General features: G+C 31.0%; 2 protein-coding genes across 2 annotated transcripts; one reads left to right on the forward strand and one right to left on the reverse strand.

Annotated features, from left to right (window-relative positions):
- Window positions 1-8,596: 8,596 nt before the first annotated feature.
- Window positions 8,597-11,888, forward strand: HO133_001548 (uncharacterized protein; the record flags this gene model as incomplete). The annotated part of the gene is made up of 2 exons (XM_037292478.1): window positions 8,597-11,374; window positions 11,688-11,888. The coding sequence occupies 2 exons, from the start codon at window positions 8,597-8,599 to the stop codon at window positions 11,886-11,888; spliced, it is 2,979 nt and encodes a 992-aa protein (XP_037151897.1).
- Window positions 11,889-12,774: 886 nt separating this feature from the next.
- On the reverse strand, window positions 12,775-14,649 carry HO133_001549 (uncharacterized protein; the record flags this gene model as incomplete). Its single annotated transcript, XM_037292479.1, has 3 exons — window positions 12,775-14,242; window positions 14,291-14,563; window positions 14,615-14,649. The coding sequence occupies 3 exons, from the start codon at window positions 14,647-14,649 to the stop codon at window positions 12,775-12,777; spliced, it is 1,776 nt and encodes a 591-aa protein (XP_037151898.1).
- Window positions 14,650-14,909: the final 260 nt, after the last annotated feature.

Raw genomic sequence — 14,909 nt, forward strand, 5'->3', positions numbered from 1 at the left:
AATAAGAAGAATTAATATAAAAAAGAAAGTTTTAGAGAAGAAGAAAAGAGAAAGAAAAGCTTAGATATCTATCGCGCGTATTAAATTTTTAAATTATTTTATATTATCTAATTTAAATTAGATATTAATAAGATATTTTCTCTTTAATTTTAAAGATTTAAGTTTAAGCGAATTACGCTTATTAAATATTATTATTTAATATAATTTTAACTACTTTTATAATAATTATAATTATTATTATAATTTATATAGATTAAAAAATAAAAGATTTAAAAAAGCGAGCTAGTAAGTAATTATCTTTACTTAATTTAATTAATATTAAATTATTATAACTTATTAAAATTTTCGTATATTTTATTCTTACTTTCTTATTTTTAAGTTTTATTATTTTTATAAAAATAATTATTCTTTAAATTAAACTTTATTATAATATATTTAAAATAGCGTATAATATATATTCTCTTTATTTCTAATATCGATATTTATTAGAATTAACGTACTTTTTAATAAAATAAGCTTTAATTAAAATTAAGAATAGCTTAATATTTATAGATATTCGTATAAGCCCTTTAATTCTTTTATATATATTTATTAATTTATTTTTTTATAATAATTAATATAGAAGAGATTAAGTCTAATAATTTATTATAATAAATATTAAATATTAATAATAATAGCGATATTAAAAAGTCTTAATATAGATTAATTAGATAATAATTAAATTCTTAATTAAAATAAAAAGCGAAGAATAAGCTTAATTAAAATAAAAATATTAAGAGATTATAATAATAAATAAATATATTTATATTTAAGAAGAAATTAATTAAGAAAATAAAGAAAGTCGATATTTTAATTATTAACTACGCTATAATTATTAAAAAGTATAAAATTAAATATATTAATATATCGTTATTATAATAGAAGTAAGTTTTTAAATAAATTAAATAAGATATAATAGATAAATAATAAGTAATTTCTAATTCTAATTATTATTCTAATAAATTTATATTTTAATAGTATTATATAAAAAAAGTACGCGAGCGTAATTATAAAAAAGTTTAAAGTTTCGCTTATTATATAAATTATTATATATATAAATAAAGATAAAAGCTCGAATTAAGAGAAGATAAATAATATTAAAATTAAATAAAATATAAATATTAAGAATAATTTTATTATATATATTAATAATTAAGTAAATATTATTTTTTAAACTATTTAAAAGTATAATATAGAATTTAATAATAAACGCTATTATAATTTAGATATAATAATATTAACGCGCTAGCTAATAAATATTAAGCTATTCTAAAAATCTTAAAATATTAAATATAATTATATCTAGAAGATAAAATTATAAATTTTTATTTATATATAATTAATTTAATATATAATAATAAAAAGTTTATTATAAAAATTACGCTATCTAAATTAATATTTTAATCTTAATTATTATTATCGCTATTATACGAGTAATATAAAATTATCTCTTATTTAAATATATCTAATTCTTAATTCTAATTATTATTATAAATATTATTAATTTATTCTAGAATTATTAAATATACTTTTATATACTTTCTATATTTAATCTTTTTTTTATATATCGCGAGAAGATAGCTTAAAGAAATATAACTTATTATATTAAGCTATAATACTTTCGAGAGAATATTAAAAAATATATTAATTTTTTTAAATTAACGATTTAGTAAGAAGGCTATAATTATAATATATATAATTTTATATTAGATAATAATATTAAAAATATATAATAGACGTATAAAATTATCGTTAACGACTTTAATTATAAAGTACTAGCGAATTTCGCGCGATTAATATTAGAAGAAGATAAGCTTTTCTTATTATTAATAGATATAACTCGCTTTCTTTTATATATATAAAGTAATAAAATATAATTTTATTTAATTTTATATTTTATTAATTTAATATAATTATTAATTAGAATAATAATTAGAATAGCTACTTCTAAATATAGAAATTCTAATCGAGATATTCTATATATATATTATTCTATAATATAATATTATAAATATATTATATTATAGAATATCTCGCTAAGATTTTATATTATATTAGATTACTAGTCGAAAAGATATAATATAATATAAAATATTAATCTATTATATTATACTCTAATATAATATAAGATATTAATATTTATATAATCTTATATCTAATATAATATAAAATCTTAACGAGATATATTACGATATAATATATCTATAGTATTATATTATAAAATAGTATATATATAAGATATCTTATTAAGATTTCTATATTTAGAAGTATAAGTAGCTATTCTAGTTATTATTCTAGTTAATTATAGCTAATATTATTATAACTAGTACTATTATAATTAATACTATTATAGCTAATACTATTATAACTATTATTATTATAACTATTACGACTATAACTATTATTATTATAACTATTATTACTATAACTATTACTATTATAACTATTATATAATAATAAACTATTTAAATAATAAATAGTAATAGTTATAATAGTAATAGCTATTAAAATATTAGATATATAATATATAGAACGAACGAATTAATTCTTAAAAATCTCTTCGAGATTAGATTCTAAATATAGTATAAAATTAAATAACTAAAGAATATAATAACTAGAATATATAAGAGTTATATTTCAATAGTAGCTATAATAGTAATAGTTATAATAATAAGTAATAGATATAATAGTATTAGTTATAATAATATTAATTATAATAATATTAGTTATAATAATAATAGATATAATAATAATAGATATAATAATATTAGTTATAATAGTAGTAGTTATAATAATAATAGTTATAATAGTAATAGTTATAGTAGTATATCGAATAAGAATAGATATAATTAATCGTTAATTAGAATAATAATTAAAATAGCTACTTTATACTTCTAAATATAGAAATTCTAACGAGATATTTTATATATATCTTATTTTATAATATAATATTACAGATATATTATATCGTAATATATCTCGTTAAGATTTCGAATTCATATTAGAAAAATGAAATAATATTTAACTCTATTTATATTATATTCGAATACGATATAATATTACTTAATATAAAATATTTTATAGAATATATTATATCTTTTCGATTAGTAACTAGATATAAGATTATATAAATCTTAATAACTTATATTATATTAGAGTATAATATAATAGATTAATATCTTATATTATACTATATCTTTTCGACTAGTATATTTAACTTAATTTAGAAAAGATTTAAACGCTATAAGAATTATAAGAATATTCTTATTAGAAAGTAAGAATATAGCGAAATAAAGCGTTTTATTATCTAGAAAGATTATTATTTATTTATAATTATTATAAAAAATAGAGAAAGACTCTTAAAGATTATTATAAATTAGATTATTCTCTTAATAATCTAACGTTATATAACGCTTATATAATTTAACTTTTATATTAATAATACTATATAATTTATACGCGTCTCTAAGAGATAAAATAAATAAGTTTATTTCGATATATATTTTAGCTAATTTCTTAAGATTTTAAAATTTTAAGTAGTTATAATAAGCGTATTATATTTATAAGATTTTCTTATTAATTTAAGAATCTAGAGTATTAATAGATAAGGATAAGAATTTAGATTTAGATATAGATATAGATATAATAAACTTATTATAGATAGAAATATCTTTATTAATAACTACTAAATATATAAGAGTTTTTATTTATATATTTAGCGTATAAAGACGATTACGCTAACGTCTAAAAATAATATTATACTTCTCTATTTTAATATTCTTAAATATAAGCTAAAGAGAATAGTTTTAATTTTTAAGTTATTCTTAAGAAATTAGATTAAAGCTACTATTAGAGATATATTAGATATCTTTTATATATAGAGTTTATTTATCTCTAAAACTCTTATATTTAAGTTTAATACGCTTAAAGTTTATAGTTATAACTAAGCTATTAACTTTATTAATTAAACGATATAATTTAAATAAGATAAAAATCTAAAAGATTAAAAAGTTATAAGTAATATATTAAATATAGATATTATTAATAAATTATAGATATAATAGTATAACGACTATAGATATCGAAGAAGTTTAAGTTATAATCTTTAAGCTCTTTTTAATAGAGAAATAATAAACTTAATTTTATAAGAATTAAGAATTAATAATAATATATATAATATTCTTTAGATTAGAGTTAATATATATTATAAAATTATACGCTATTATTAATTAGATATACGCTATAATAATCTTAATATTACTAAATTAATAATTAATAATAAACTTATTATTTTAAGTATTTTTATTTTTATCTTTATTATTTAAGCTAAAGAAATTATTATTATTATTATCTTTATTACTATCTTTATTATTATAATTATTATAATCTTTATAATTATTATAATCTTCTCTACTACTATTAGTATTTTATTTCTTAAATTTAAGATATAGAATAATATATTTAATATTATTATATTAGTTTTTTTTATAATAATTATAATATTTATAAGTTTAAGTATAAATATAAAAGTTATTAATATAAGTTTTTTATTAAATTTTATACTCGATAGCTTCGTTAATGATAATTAATATAATAACGCTTTATAAATTATATATAAAGAATTTATTAATTAGCGTAATTAGTATATAAGCTTTAATATTAATTAAATTAATAAAATTAATTATAAAATTAATAAATTAAGTAATCGCGTAGTTTAGATTAAACTTTACGATATTATTATTTTTAAAAATATTATAATTTTAATTATACTATTTATAGTATAAATTATATAGAGAATTTAAGCTTAAATAAAAGTAATAGATTTTTTAATTTTTATCGAACTTTAATTTCGAGAATAAGTTATTAAACTTATTTAAAATCTTTATAAATCTATTAATATAGAATTAAAGATTATTATTATATCTTATAAAAGTAATATTATTTATCTTTCTAAATATAAAATTAAGAATACTTAAGTTCTAAAATTTAAACTTATTTAGACTTTTTTAGACTTTTTTAATATTAATCTTATTCTTAATTTTAAAATATAAGTTTTTTTTATAGCGCGATTTTAATATAATATAGATTTAATCTTACGTCTATAGCTAGCTATCGATTTAGACTTTAATAATAATAATATTAATAATTAATTTTATATAGTCTTTTTCGATATAGCGCTATAATCTAAATAATTTTAATTTATTCTTAAATTATTATTTTTAGATTTAATAATTAGAGATATTTTTAAACTTATTAATATTATTAAGATAATTTAAAAAGATTAAGATTTTAAATTCCTTAAAAGATATAATACTTAAAGACTTAATAAGCTTTTTTTATTAGAGAATAAATTAGATAAACTCGCTCTATTAAAGTTTAAATTTAAGAATAAAATTTATATATTAATAAGATTTAAAGAAATAATTAAAGTAGATAATATCGACGAAATCGAGCGCGCTTAAAAATTAAAAAGATCTTTATTAGAGATTAACTTTAATAGAGACTTAGAAGTTAATTATTCTAATATTAAATTGAAATCGATAAGAGAGCTTAATATATACTTACTCTCGCTATTAAAATATCTCTTATAATACGCTAGAGATTTAAGCGTATAAGAGAAATCTTATTAAGCTTTAAAATTAGCTCGATATAGCTTAGATTTTTATTTATAAAGATTTATTATCTATTAATACTTAAAATAGCGAATAATATTCTATTAAAAAATTAAATAATTAATAAATATTAAAGATATTAAGATAGTTTAAGAATATTATAATAATAGAAATTTATCTCTTATATATAGATATAATATTATATTATTAGAGTTATACTAGTTATCTTAATAGATAAAAGCTTTAATTATCTTCTTTAAAATTAACTCGATTAAAATTTAAGATCGAGATTAATTATAAGGTTATTTACTTACTATTAAGATATTTTATCTCTAAAATAAATACTCGCGTTAAGGCTTCTTTATAATAATAGAGATTTTTTTTTTTCGCTTTTAAGATTAGAGTTTTTATTCTTTTAATTAATATACTTTTATTAATAATAGCTAGAAACTACGTAATTAGCGTTAAAGTTAAGATTATTTTCTTTTAAATTATATTTCTCTTAGCGATAATTAAGATAACTAGTTTTTAATCTCTATTATAAATATTTCGTAATTAAATAAATACGAAGTCTAGATACTCGTTATCTAATTCTTTAATATTTATAATATATAAATAAGAGCGTATTATTATTTTATTTAGCGTATTTTATATAGGAAAGCTAGTAATATTTTAGAGATTTTAGCGATATTATAATTTAATTAGTTATATAGCGATTTTAATAATCTCGACTAGATATAATATATCTTAATTCGCTTTATATTATCTCGAGTAAGAAGTAAGAGCGCTTAAGTAATAGCCCTTAGCTCTCGAATTATAGACGAATTATAATTATTTAAACTTAGAATAATTATTTTAAAATAGAAATTTTCTATATTAAGAAGATTAATAAAGTCTTCTATAATTATAATTATCTTTATTATAATAAATATAAATATCTAAAGATAATCGCAGCTATAGCGATAGATTATATTATTATTAAAATAGTTATCGAATATAGCTCGAGCTTATAATCTATTAAAATATAAAGATAAGATACTTAGTTATTTTTTATAGAGTTCTATAGAAGAAAAGAGCGACTTAATATAAGTACGCTAAGGCGTATTATATAATATAGTTACGTAATTATTAAGACGTTAAGAGTTATATAATTCGAATTTTAATAGATTTTTAAAATTCTTAATACGCTATAATCTACTTATTCTAAATATTAAGAATATTTAAGAATCGAAAAATTATAATAGAAGAATAAAAAGTTATTAAAATTCGCGCGAATATTCGATTATTTAAATACTAGTTATTTTTTTAAAAAATAACTATAAGATCGATTTTTAAAATTCTTAATACGCTATATTATATTTATTCTAAATATTAAGAATATTTAAGAATTAAAAAATTATAATAAAATATTAAAAGGTTATTTAGAGTTACGCGAATATTAACTTAAAAAATCGAGTAATTATATCTCTATTATTAATAAAAAGATAATTATATATTATATTTTTAGAATTTTTATATCGTTAGATTTAAAAGACTTAGTCTTATAATATTTATTATATAAATATAAAATTTACTTCTATAAAAGTTATAAGAAATAAGTTAAAGAATTAAAGTTATTAATTTCGAAAATACTTATAATTATTAAATATTAATATAATTATTTTCTTAAAAATTAAGTTTATATTCGATAATAAAAGTAAGTAATACGTTTTATAAAATTAAGTAAGAGCTTTAAAATATACTTTTTAGAAAAAAAAAGTAGATTTATTTAGATTTAAAGTTAGATAACTATAAATTTTAATTAATTTCGAGTTCGAATTTTTTTAGCGTATAACTAATTTTAAGTTAAAGTTAGTTAACTCTAATAAATAAATACTTTTCTTAACGTTAAGAATTTCGAAGTTTTCTATATACGTTAAAAAATAAAGTAAGACTAAATCTCTAATTTTTAAACTCTATTATTAAATAAGAGAGTCTAGAATAAATAAATTTAATAAAGACTTTAAAGATTAGTTTTTAATTTAATTACGTTAGAAAAGCGACTTATTACGTTAAATAAAGTTACTCTATTTTTATAATATTATATAAGTATTCTAATCGATTTAAAATCTTTATAAGTACTTCGTAATTAATTATTTAATTTAATATTTATAATATTTATTTATTCTAAATTAATCTTAAAACTTAGATTCTTAATTTATAAATAAGCTTAATTTCATACGTCGACAATTAGACTTCGGGCCTCGTATCGTGAAATCTAAGTTACGCTCTTAAGATAAGCGTTGCATTATTTTATGAAAATAAGTCTTCTCAAAAATCTTTAGAATCTTTATTAAATCTATCTAATGTTCTTATCTAATCCGCAATGATAGGCAAATCCAGGTAGTTATCTGAGGTTGCATAATGAAGATAACAAGTGTTTTCAGCCTAGGCGTAAACGCTGCGCCAGGGAGGCGTTAAGGGATTTCTTAGGACACGGTTTACCTCAGCTTACTTGCCTAAGCCTCATTAACAAGACACCTTTCGATTAAAGCTATAAGTCTCTTTATCACACGAAATGAATACCTAATATTGAATCATGAGACGGTGCGGGATGGTTGACTGGTACAATACAATGGCCACGTCGATTATTGGCATTCCCCTTAATCTCCGTTTAAAGGGGCTAATCATTTGACGCGGAACCGTATACCTAAACGAGTTGCGGCGAGCCTGGCAGCCAGCCGCAGCTTTGCATCGGCGTTTTCCTTTGATGTGCCAATCCTGCATCCTTCAGGAGGGTAGCAATTTTTACTGAGGCACATACAGATTCAAAAGTATGTAGATCTGAATCATCTCCTCTTTCTCTTATGTGAATTTTGTGATACGTGTCTGCGATCAGGGATGTCGATTGTTCTTCTCAAAGGCCTTCAATCTTCTAAACTTTGACTTTTTGAGATTCACACGACATGTGTAGAACACATCGATTTGTTGGTTGTGCACTGCTAGCATTTCTGGACAGAGGCGTATTGGGCGATGCCGTCTCTGCCCCCAAACCGTATAACTTCTGGAGTCGAGATTCTGATAGAGCGATGAATGCCAGCGGGCCTCAGACCACGGCAAATGGCACCTCGTTGTACCCGGATTCTAACTTCAATGTTTCAGAAGAGTGCGTCCTTTGGGACAATACATGTCACGGCGACAAGCAAAATGCGGCATCTATCTTCTTCGGAAAGACTTTAGCGGCCTTGTTGGAAAACGAATGCTTTACTGTTACAGACAGATCTTCGGATGTAGTCGTTGGGCTCAATCAAGTGATAGATGAAGAACAGGCTCCCTATGATCCAGCCGAGTGTCCGGGCGGCATTTCCGGCATACCGCCTGCTACCTCATCAATGTGGTCAAGCCTGAAAGGCTGGATGAGGGAGCCTGCGTGTGCATCTTCCTCCCTGTTATACGGGTCAGCAGTCCGCCAGCCGCCAGCACAAGACGCCATCTATGGTTGCTGCGGGCCTTGCGCGATTGGTGGTCCTAATGTTGACGTGTACTACTGGCCATCACCCGAGGCCAACACTTCGTGCTTGAATATCATTGGTACGAGCGTCAACCCACCGACTGAAGGCGCAACCACGGCCGGCGGCTACACGTACTGGGGCTATACGCCTATAGATGCCAACATATACACGCAGATTGTTACCACCATTGTGTATACTTCGATTAACGGCATTTACTTCAAAATGCCGATGTCGAACCCCTGGGAGTCTAAACCAGGCGCGAGCACCAGTAATAACCCTGGAATGTGGAGTTTGCCGTCAACGACACTTCCTAATTGGAGCACGCCGAAAATCCAACGACGCGCGGAATCGTCGGAAGCAACGATCCAAGCTCGTGCGAATCCCATTGCCATATCAAACCCGCCCCACGCCCCGATGAATGGATCGAAGTGGGACACTATAAGGAATGACTCCTTCCCAAATAGTATTGTTACGTCCGGCAGTCATACTTTTACTTCTCCTTCCATTTACGTCAACTTTTATAGCCTGAGCGCAACTGATTCCTGTGGGTATCGAGGCAATAACATCAACTCTACGCTAGTTGCATTTGCTCCAGGAGAGCTCTCGACCGTCGCGACTGCCATGTATCCCGCACTCGAATCTACTATTACTCCGGCATCCATCTACAACTTCGATAACCTGCCATGCCCGCCAATGAGCGTCATGTGGAGTCAGTGGTATAAACCAGAACCTGGGGAGCCTTATCGTCCCCTAATCGTCTTTCCATCCAAGCTTCTCGACATGGATCCTTTGTGGAAGGTTTGCACCCAAGGCTATTTCACGGGCTACGATCCACCGAGAACGCTCGATCCAGCAACCGCGATGGTACCTAAGGTGACTCCGCCGTCGAACCCTAATCCAGATCCAAGGCCAGCAACGCCTGCTGCGACACAAGAGAATTTGCCAAAGAGGACCACTACACCCGCTGATCCTACTAAGACGTCAGGTGATCCCTCTTTAGCAAAGAGCCATAGCAGTGGTGGCATGCAAGTGGACCCGTCACAGCAAACAGACCCACTCAGAGGTACGAAGAAAGCTCCGGCCGATCCTTCATCGAACAATCAAGGCAATGAAGATCTGCAGGGACAGTCTTTACAGGAGGAGCCTGCTTCCAGTGATCTCAAGAATGGTCCCACAAATCATGCGTTGCCAAATAATGCGGTCAACAGCGATTTAGATCAGCCAGCAAATAACATGCATGCATCCGGAGGGCCCTCAATGGAGGATGTAGGCACACTACACCAACCACAGCCGCTTGCAACATCAGCTCCAATTTTGATGACTGCTGTATCAGGCAGTCATCATGTCTTAGCAACAGTTGAGGGCTACAATATTGACGGCGTAGATATCAGACCTGGCGGTAGCGCACCCAATGTTAGGGGGCAACAGATCGCTGTTGACTCGAGCAATGATCCTCAAATTGGTGGTCAAACAGCACACACTGAGCCGGTAGTATCCTTAGTGACCACCGCAATCGCAAACCACGTGGTTACACCCTTGCCGAAAGGTGTCGCCATTCAAGGGTTTACACTCAACAACGGGGGTCCTGCAACGATCGTTGCCAGTACGACATTCTCTGTCGACACATCGGGCAACATGTTTGTGAATGGCCACTCCTATCGTATAAACAACGATAGCCCCGTACCCATGACGATAAACGGGGAAGTAGTCATACCTCTGCCAACGGGGATATCTATACACTCCGCAACTCTCACGCCAAACGCGCCAGCTCTTGTCATCTCAGGTACCTCTTACTCGCTTGATTCGTCCAGCAATCTACACTTTGGCGGCTCAAGCTACATGTCAATCGTCAAGATCGCCGATGTCGACCCGACTCAGGTAAACACAATCGCTGGCCAGCCTGTAATCGAGCTTGCAGCGGGCGTTTCCATAGCCGCCACAACGCCTAAAACTGGTGCTTCAGCAATCCAGGGCCTGTCCGGCGTGCCCATAACCCTAGACTCGTCTAATCTAGTTGTTGGCTCTGTTACGATACCCGTGCAGAACAGTTCTTCCTCGGGATCTCTTCCGGAATTGATCTCAGGCGGGTTATCTAGCCAAACAACGGATGGGGTCAGTAACCCTGGAAACAAGAATGGTAGTAGTCTGCTGGCTTTTACGGGTGGCTCAGGAGGGCGAAAGCGAGACTTCAGCATGTTGCTGTCAGGGTTGATTGGGGCCTGGACTATCATTGTACTACTAAGTTCTTGAGTATTGATGTAAGTCGGTGGGAGAGGGGCTTTAGGCTAGTCAAAGGGATTGACTTGGTAATTCGTGGAGATTGGATTAGCCTCGCTTCTTCATGCAGCAGTATGGGGGCTGGCTCGAGAACGCTAAGCATCGTGGGCGGAGATGATAGAGTGTAGGGTCAGTGGCTCAGAATATCAATTTCAGCTTGTATTTATATATCGCTCGGACTTAATTTACATAATATAGCTACACTACTCGTTTTTTCTCGCGGTTCCGTTCTATCAATAATTAGATGATTAATTTATAATCTTATTAGGTGAACAGCACTACCTCCACTGCTCCGCAGGTTCTTGACAATGCCGCACTCATCAGCCATGGAGGCAACGCCACTCTTGCAGGTACCGCAAGCGACCCTGATGACCCAAAGTTTCCGATTGATTATGAATACGGTGGCGTAGTCCCTAGACAGGATCTCTGGGCCTCTGTCCTGGACGGTATGGCAACCGCTGCGCAGTAGGAAGCTAGGGCTCGCTGTATATTCATCACTGCTGTCAGTATCAGTGGCAATCTAATCTTCCACATCAACGAAGACTCAAATCATATTTTGAGCTGTGATGTAACGATGAAGACTTTTCGTCTTGTAGCGCTCATTAGCATGGGACGCAGAGAGTACAAAGAACAGGAAATGAGTCTGTTCTGTGATGGGGACAGCTTGCTGAAGGGTATGTTTTCAATCTTGGAAAGGCAGCACTCGGGGGTGGTGGTGAGCCAATGAGCAATGAATGATGAGTCTTTATTGGGTGTCGAAGCGTTGGTCCAGAGATGGACGTACAGTGATAGTCTTGCCATCAGCATTTCGGCACGTTCTAATTAGATGTCTCGAGGTTAATCCAAAGCTTACGTCGCGAACTGTAACCCATAATTTTTGTCTCAAGTCCGCTTTTCTCTCACCCCTTCATCCCCTAACCATTCAACCCTCCTCCACCCCTCCCCTCTCAACCCCACACCACCGATCACACCACCCCAGCAGGACCTGATGCCACCTCAATGAGTTCTCTCTGCCCAGCACAAAATGATTTTCCTCCGGAAAATTCAGAAATTTACTTTCAACCCCCCTGCCCTGGCACACATTGAACGCTGCCAATCCCTCCGTAATCGGACATCTGTAGTCTTTGTCAGAATGAATAAACAGCATGGGCGTAGTCCAATTGGCAGTGTGGCGGGAGGGATCGTATTTGTCGTATTCGGATTGGTGGGACCAAAGAGGGCCGCGAAAGTCGGTGGGGAGAGTTGAGGTAGCGTCGGAGGAGAGGAGGTTGGGGGAAGAGAAGATACCGTCGTGAGAGATGAGGGCACGGAAGCTTTTGGAGAGAGGTTGGCCGGCGATCCTGGGGGGTGGAGGGTTAGTTGGTGGGGTTTTCTGATGGCTGATGTGTGCGTGTGGCGGTGGAACTTGCAACACTGTGGTGGGGGATGGAGGAAATAGGGGAGGAAATATACCAGTTGACCATGTAGCCGCCATAACTTCCTCCCATGGCTACAACGCGTTCTGTGTCCACAAAGGGCATATCCTCTTTGACATACTCGAAGCAATTCACCAGGTCCTTGTACGCGCGACCACCCCATTCGCCGACAATGCCCTCGATATACCCCTGTCCAAATCCCGTCGATCCTGTGACATTAGGCATTATGACAATGTACCCTTGCTCAGCGAAAACGGCGGCGTTCCATCTGTAGCTCCAAGCGTTCGGCCACGAATAGACAGGACCACCGTGGATCCAGAAGAGCATTGGGTAGGTCTTGTCTTCTGAGAAATCTGAGGGTTTGATGACGAATGCTTGCACTTTGTAGTCGCCTGCACCTTTAAAGTCGATTGAGGAGACTTGTGGAGGACGATAGCCAAAATCGGGCTTGTCATGTAAATGGCTGAACGAGCAGGTATGATTGTCGGTTGACGGGTCGATTATTCCAAAGACGCTGGGGGAAGTAATGGTTGACATGGTGAAGAGGAGCCGGGTAGGGGAGAGAGCGTGGAGCGAGGAGACTACACCCTCGGCTGTAATTGGCGTCGGAATCGCCAAAATGATATTGTTTGAGTGAGATCTGATTTGAATCTTGAAGACTCTCTTGCTGCCGCGGGATTCTGCAATTATGTAAAGCTCTTTGGCGTCGCTGCTGAAGGTGAGGGATTCGGGCCGTAAATCCCATTTCTCACTGCTCGTGGATGTTACGACCTCAGTCATATGATCTAAGCTGTCGATATTACCCACAATAATGATACTCGAATTATCGTATGCATTACTTGAGTCCTTTGTTTGCAGAAATGCGGCAGATTTACCGTCATGAGAAAACGTTGGTGAGCCACTGGTGCCGCTGAATCCAGGCATGGACACTGTCCGAGGTGTCGGCGCTGGATCTTCCTTGAAAGTGCTCAGTGGAACAAAATAAAGACTGTTCTTTTCCATGAGAACTGCATTGACTGAAGGGTCCTTTGCATTGAGAAGAATACCACTTGTCCCAATCTCAGAGTCTACACCGTAGAAAGGGTTTGGGTGTACCAAATTGGTACCCTGAAGAGCATTGATGAAGCCAGTTTGTGAAATCATGTAGCGATTGATGTTCTCGGGAGATTTCTCAAGCACCGTGTACCAGATAACGCTCTTCTCTGCTGTGAGGTAAGTATCCCAGACTCGGACGGGGAACGTATCGTATTCTCTAGCAGAAGACTGGGGTTTCACGGCTTTCTCAGCATTGTAGAAGCTTCCGTCCAGAGATGCTTTCCCTGTCACGGTGACGGCAAAAGATCCATTGAGGAGTCTCTTTGTCTTCAGATTGGAGGCAGCACCATCGATCGTGGCAATAAGATATGCACTGATGACTTGAGCCAATACATTGAGATTCTAATGGAAGTGGACATACTTCTTCTCTCCGACGACCACGCCAGACCATACTTCCGTTGTGCCTCCCTCAGCTTCTCGCAGCCATAGGACACAATCATTGCCTAGCCATTGGATGTCCTTGACTTTGGAGTCATCGGAAAAGAGAGCCGTTGTGCCGTTCTCAAGGTCGAGAACCCTGATTTCTTTGCCTTCCGAGTGAGAGTCCAAAGAGTATATGGACAAGGTGTATAATGCAAGTCGTCCATTTTCGTTGGGCACTGCTGATGATCGGCGGGGCGCAGATATGAAGCTTCTATAACATTTTCTGGGTCAAGTGTTCGTACCAGCGCGAAATGGAACTTACTCTAATGTCAGCTTTGTGATTTTGTGGATCGTCATTGTGGATACCCAAATCAAGATTTTTGATATGAATTGAGGTGGGGGAAGTATATGTCACTAGCCCGAGGAATAGCGTCATAGGCCACGTGACATCAGCCCCACTCTAGTACCCCCAGGATTAACCCTTTGACTCCTTCTATCCTTGACGTATCAGTAATTTAAAGACGTATAAAAAGCTTCTACTGAGACATTAGCTCTCTTCTGGCTTTGTATATAGCCCTCGGCTTTCCCTTCCAACCCCATATCTTACGCATACAGGT

The sequence above is a fragment of the Letharia lupina genome, assembly GCF_014066315.1.
Source record: "Letharia lupina isolate WasteWater1 chromosome Unknown contig_12, whole genome shotgun sequence".
In the NCBI taxonomy this organism is placed as follows: Eukaryota; Fungi; Ascomycota; class Lecanoromycetes; order Lecanorales; family Parmeliaceae; genus Letharia; species Letharia lupina.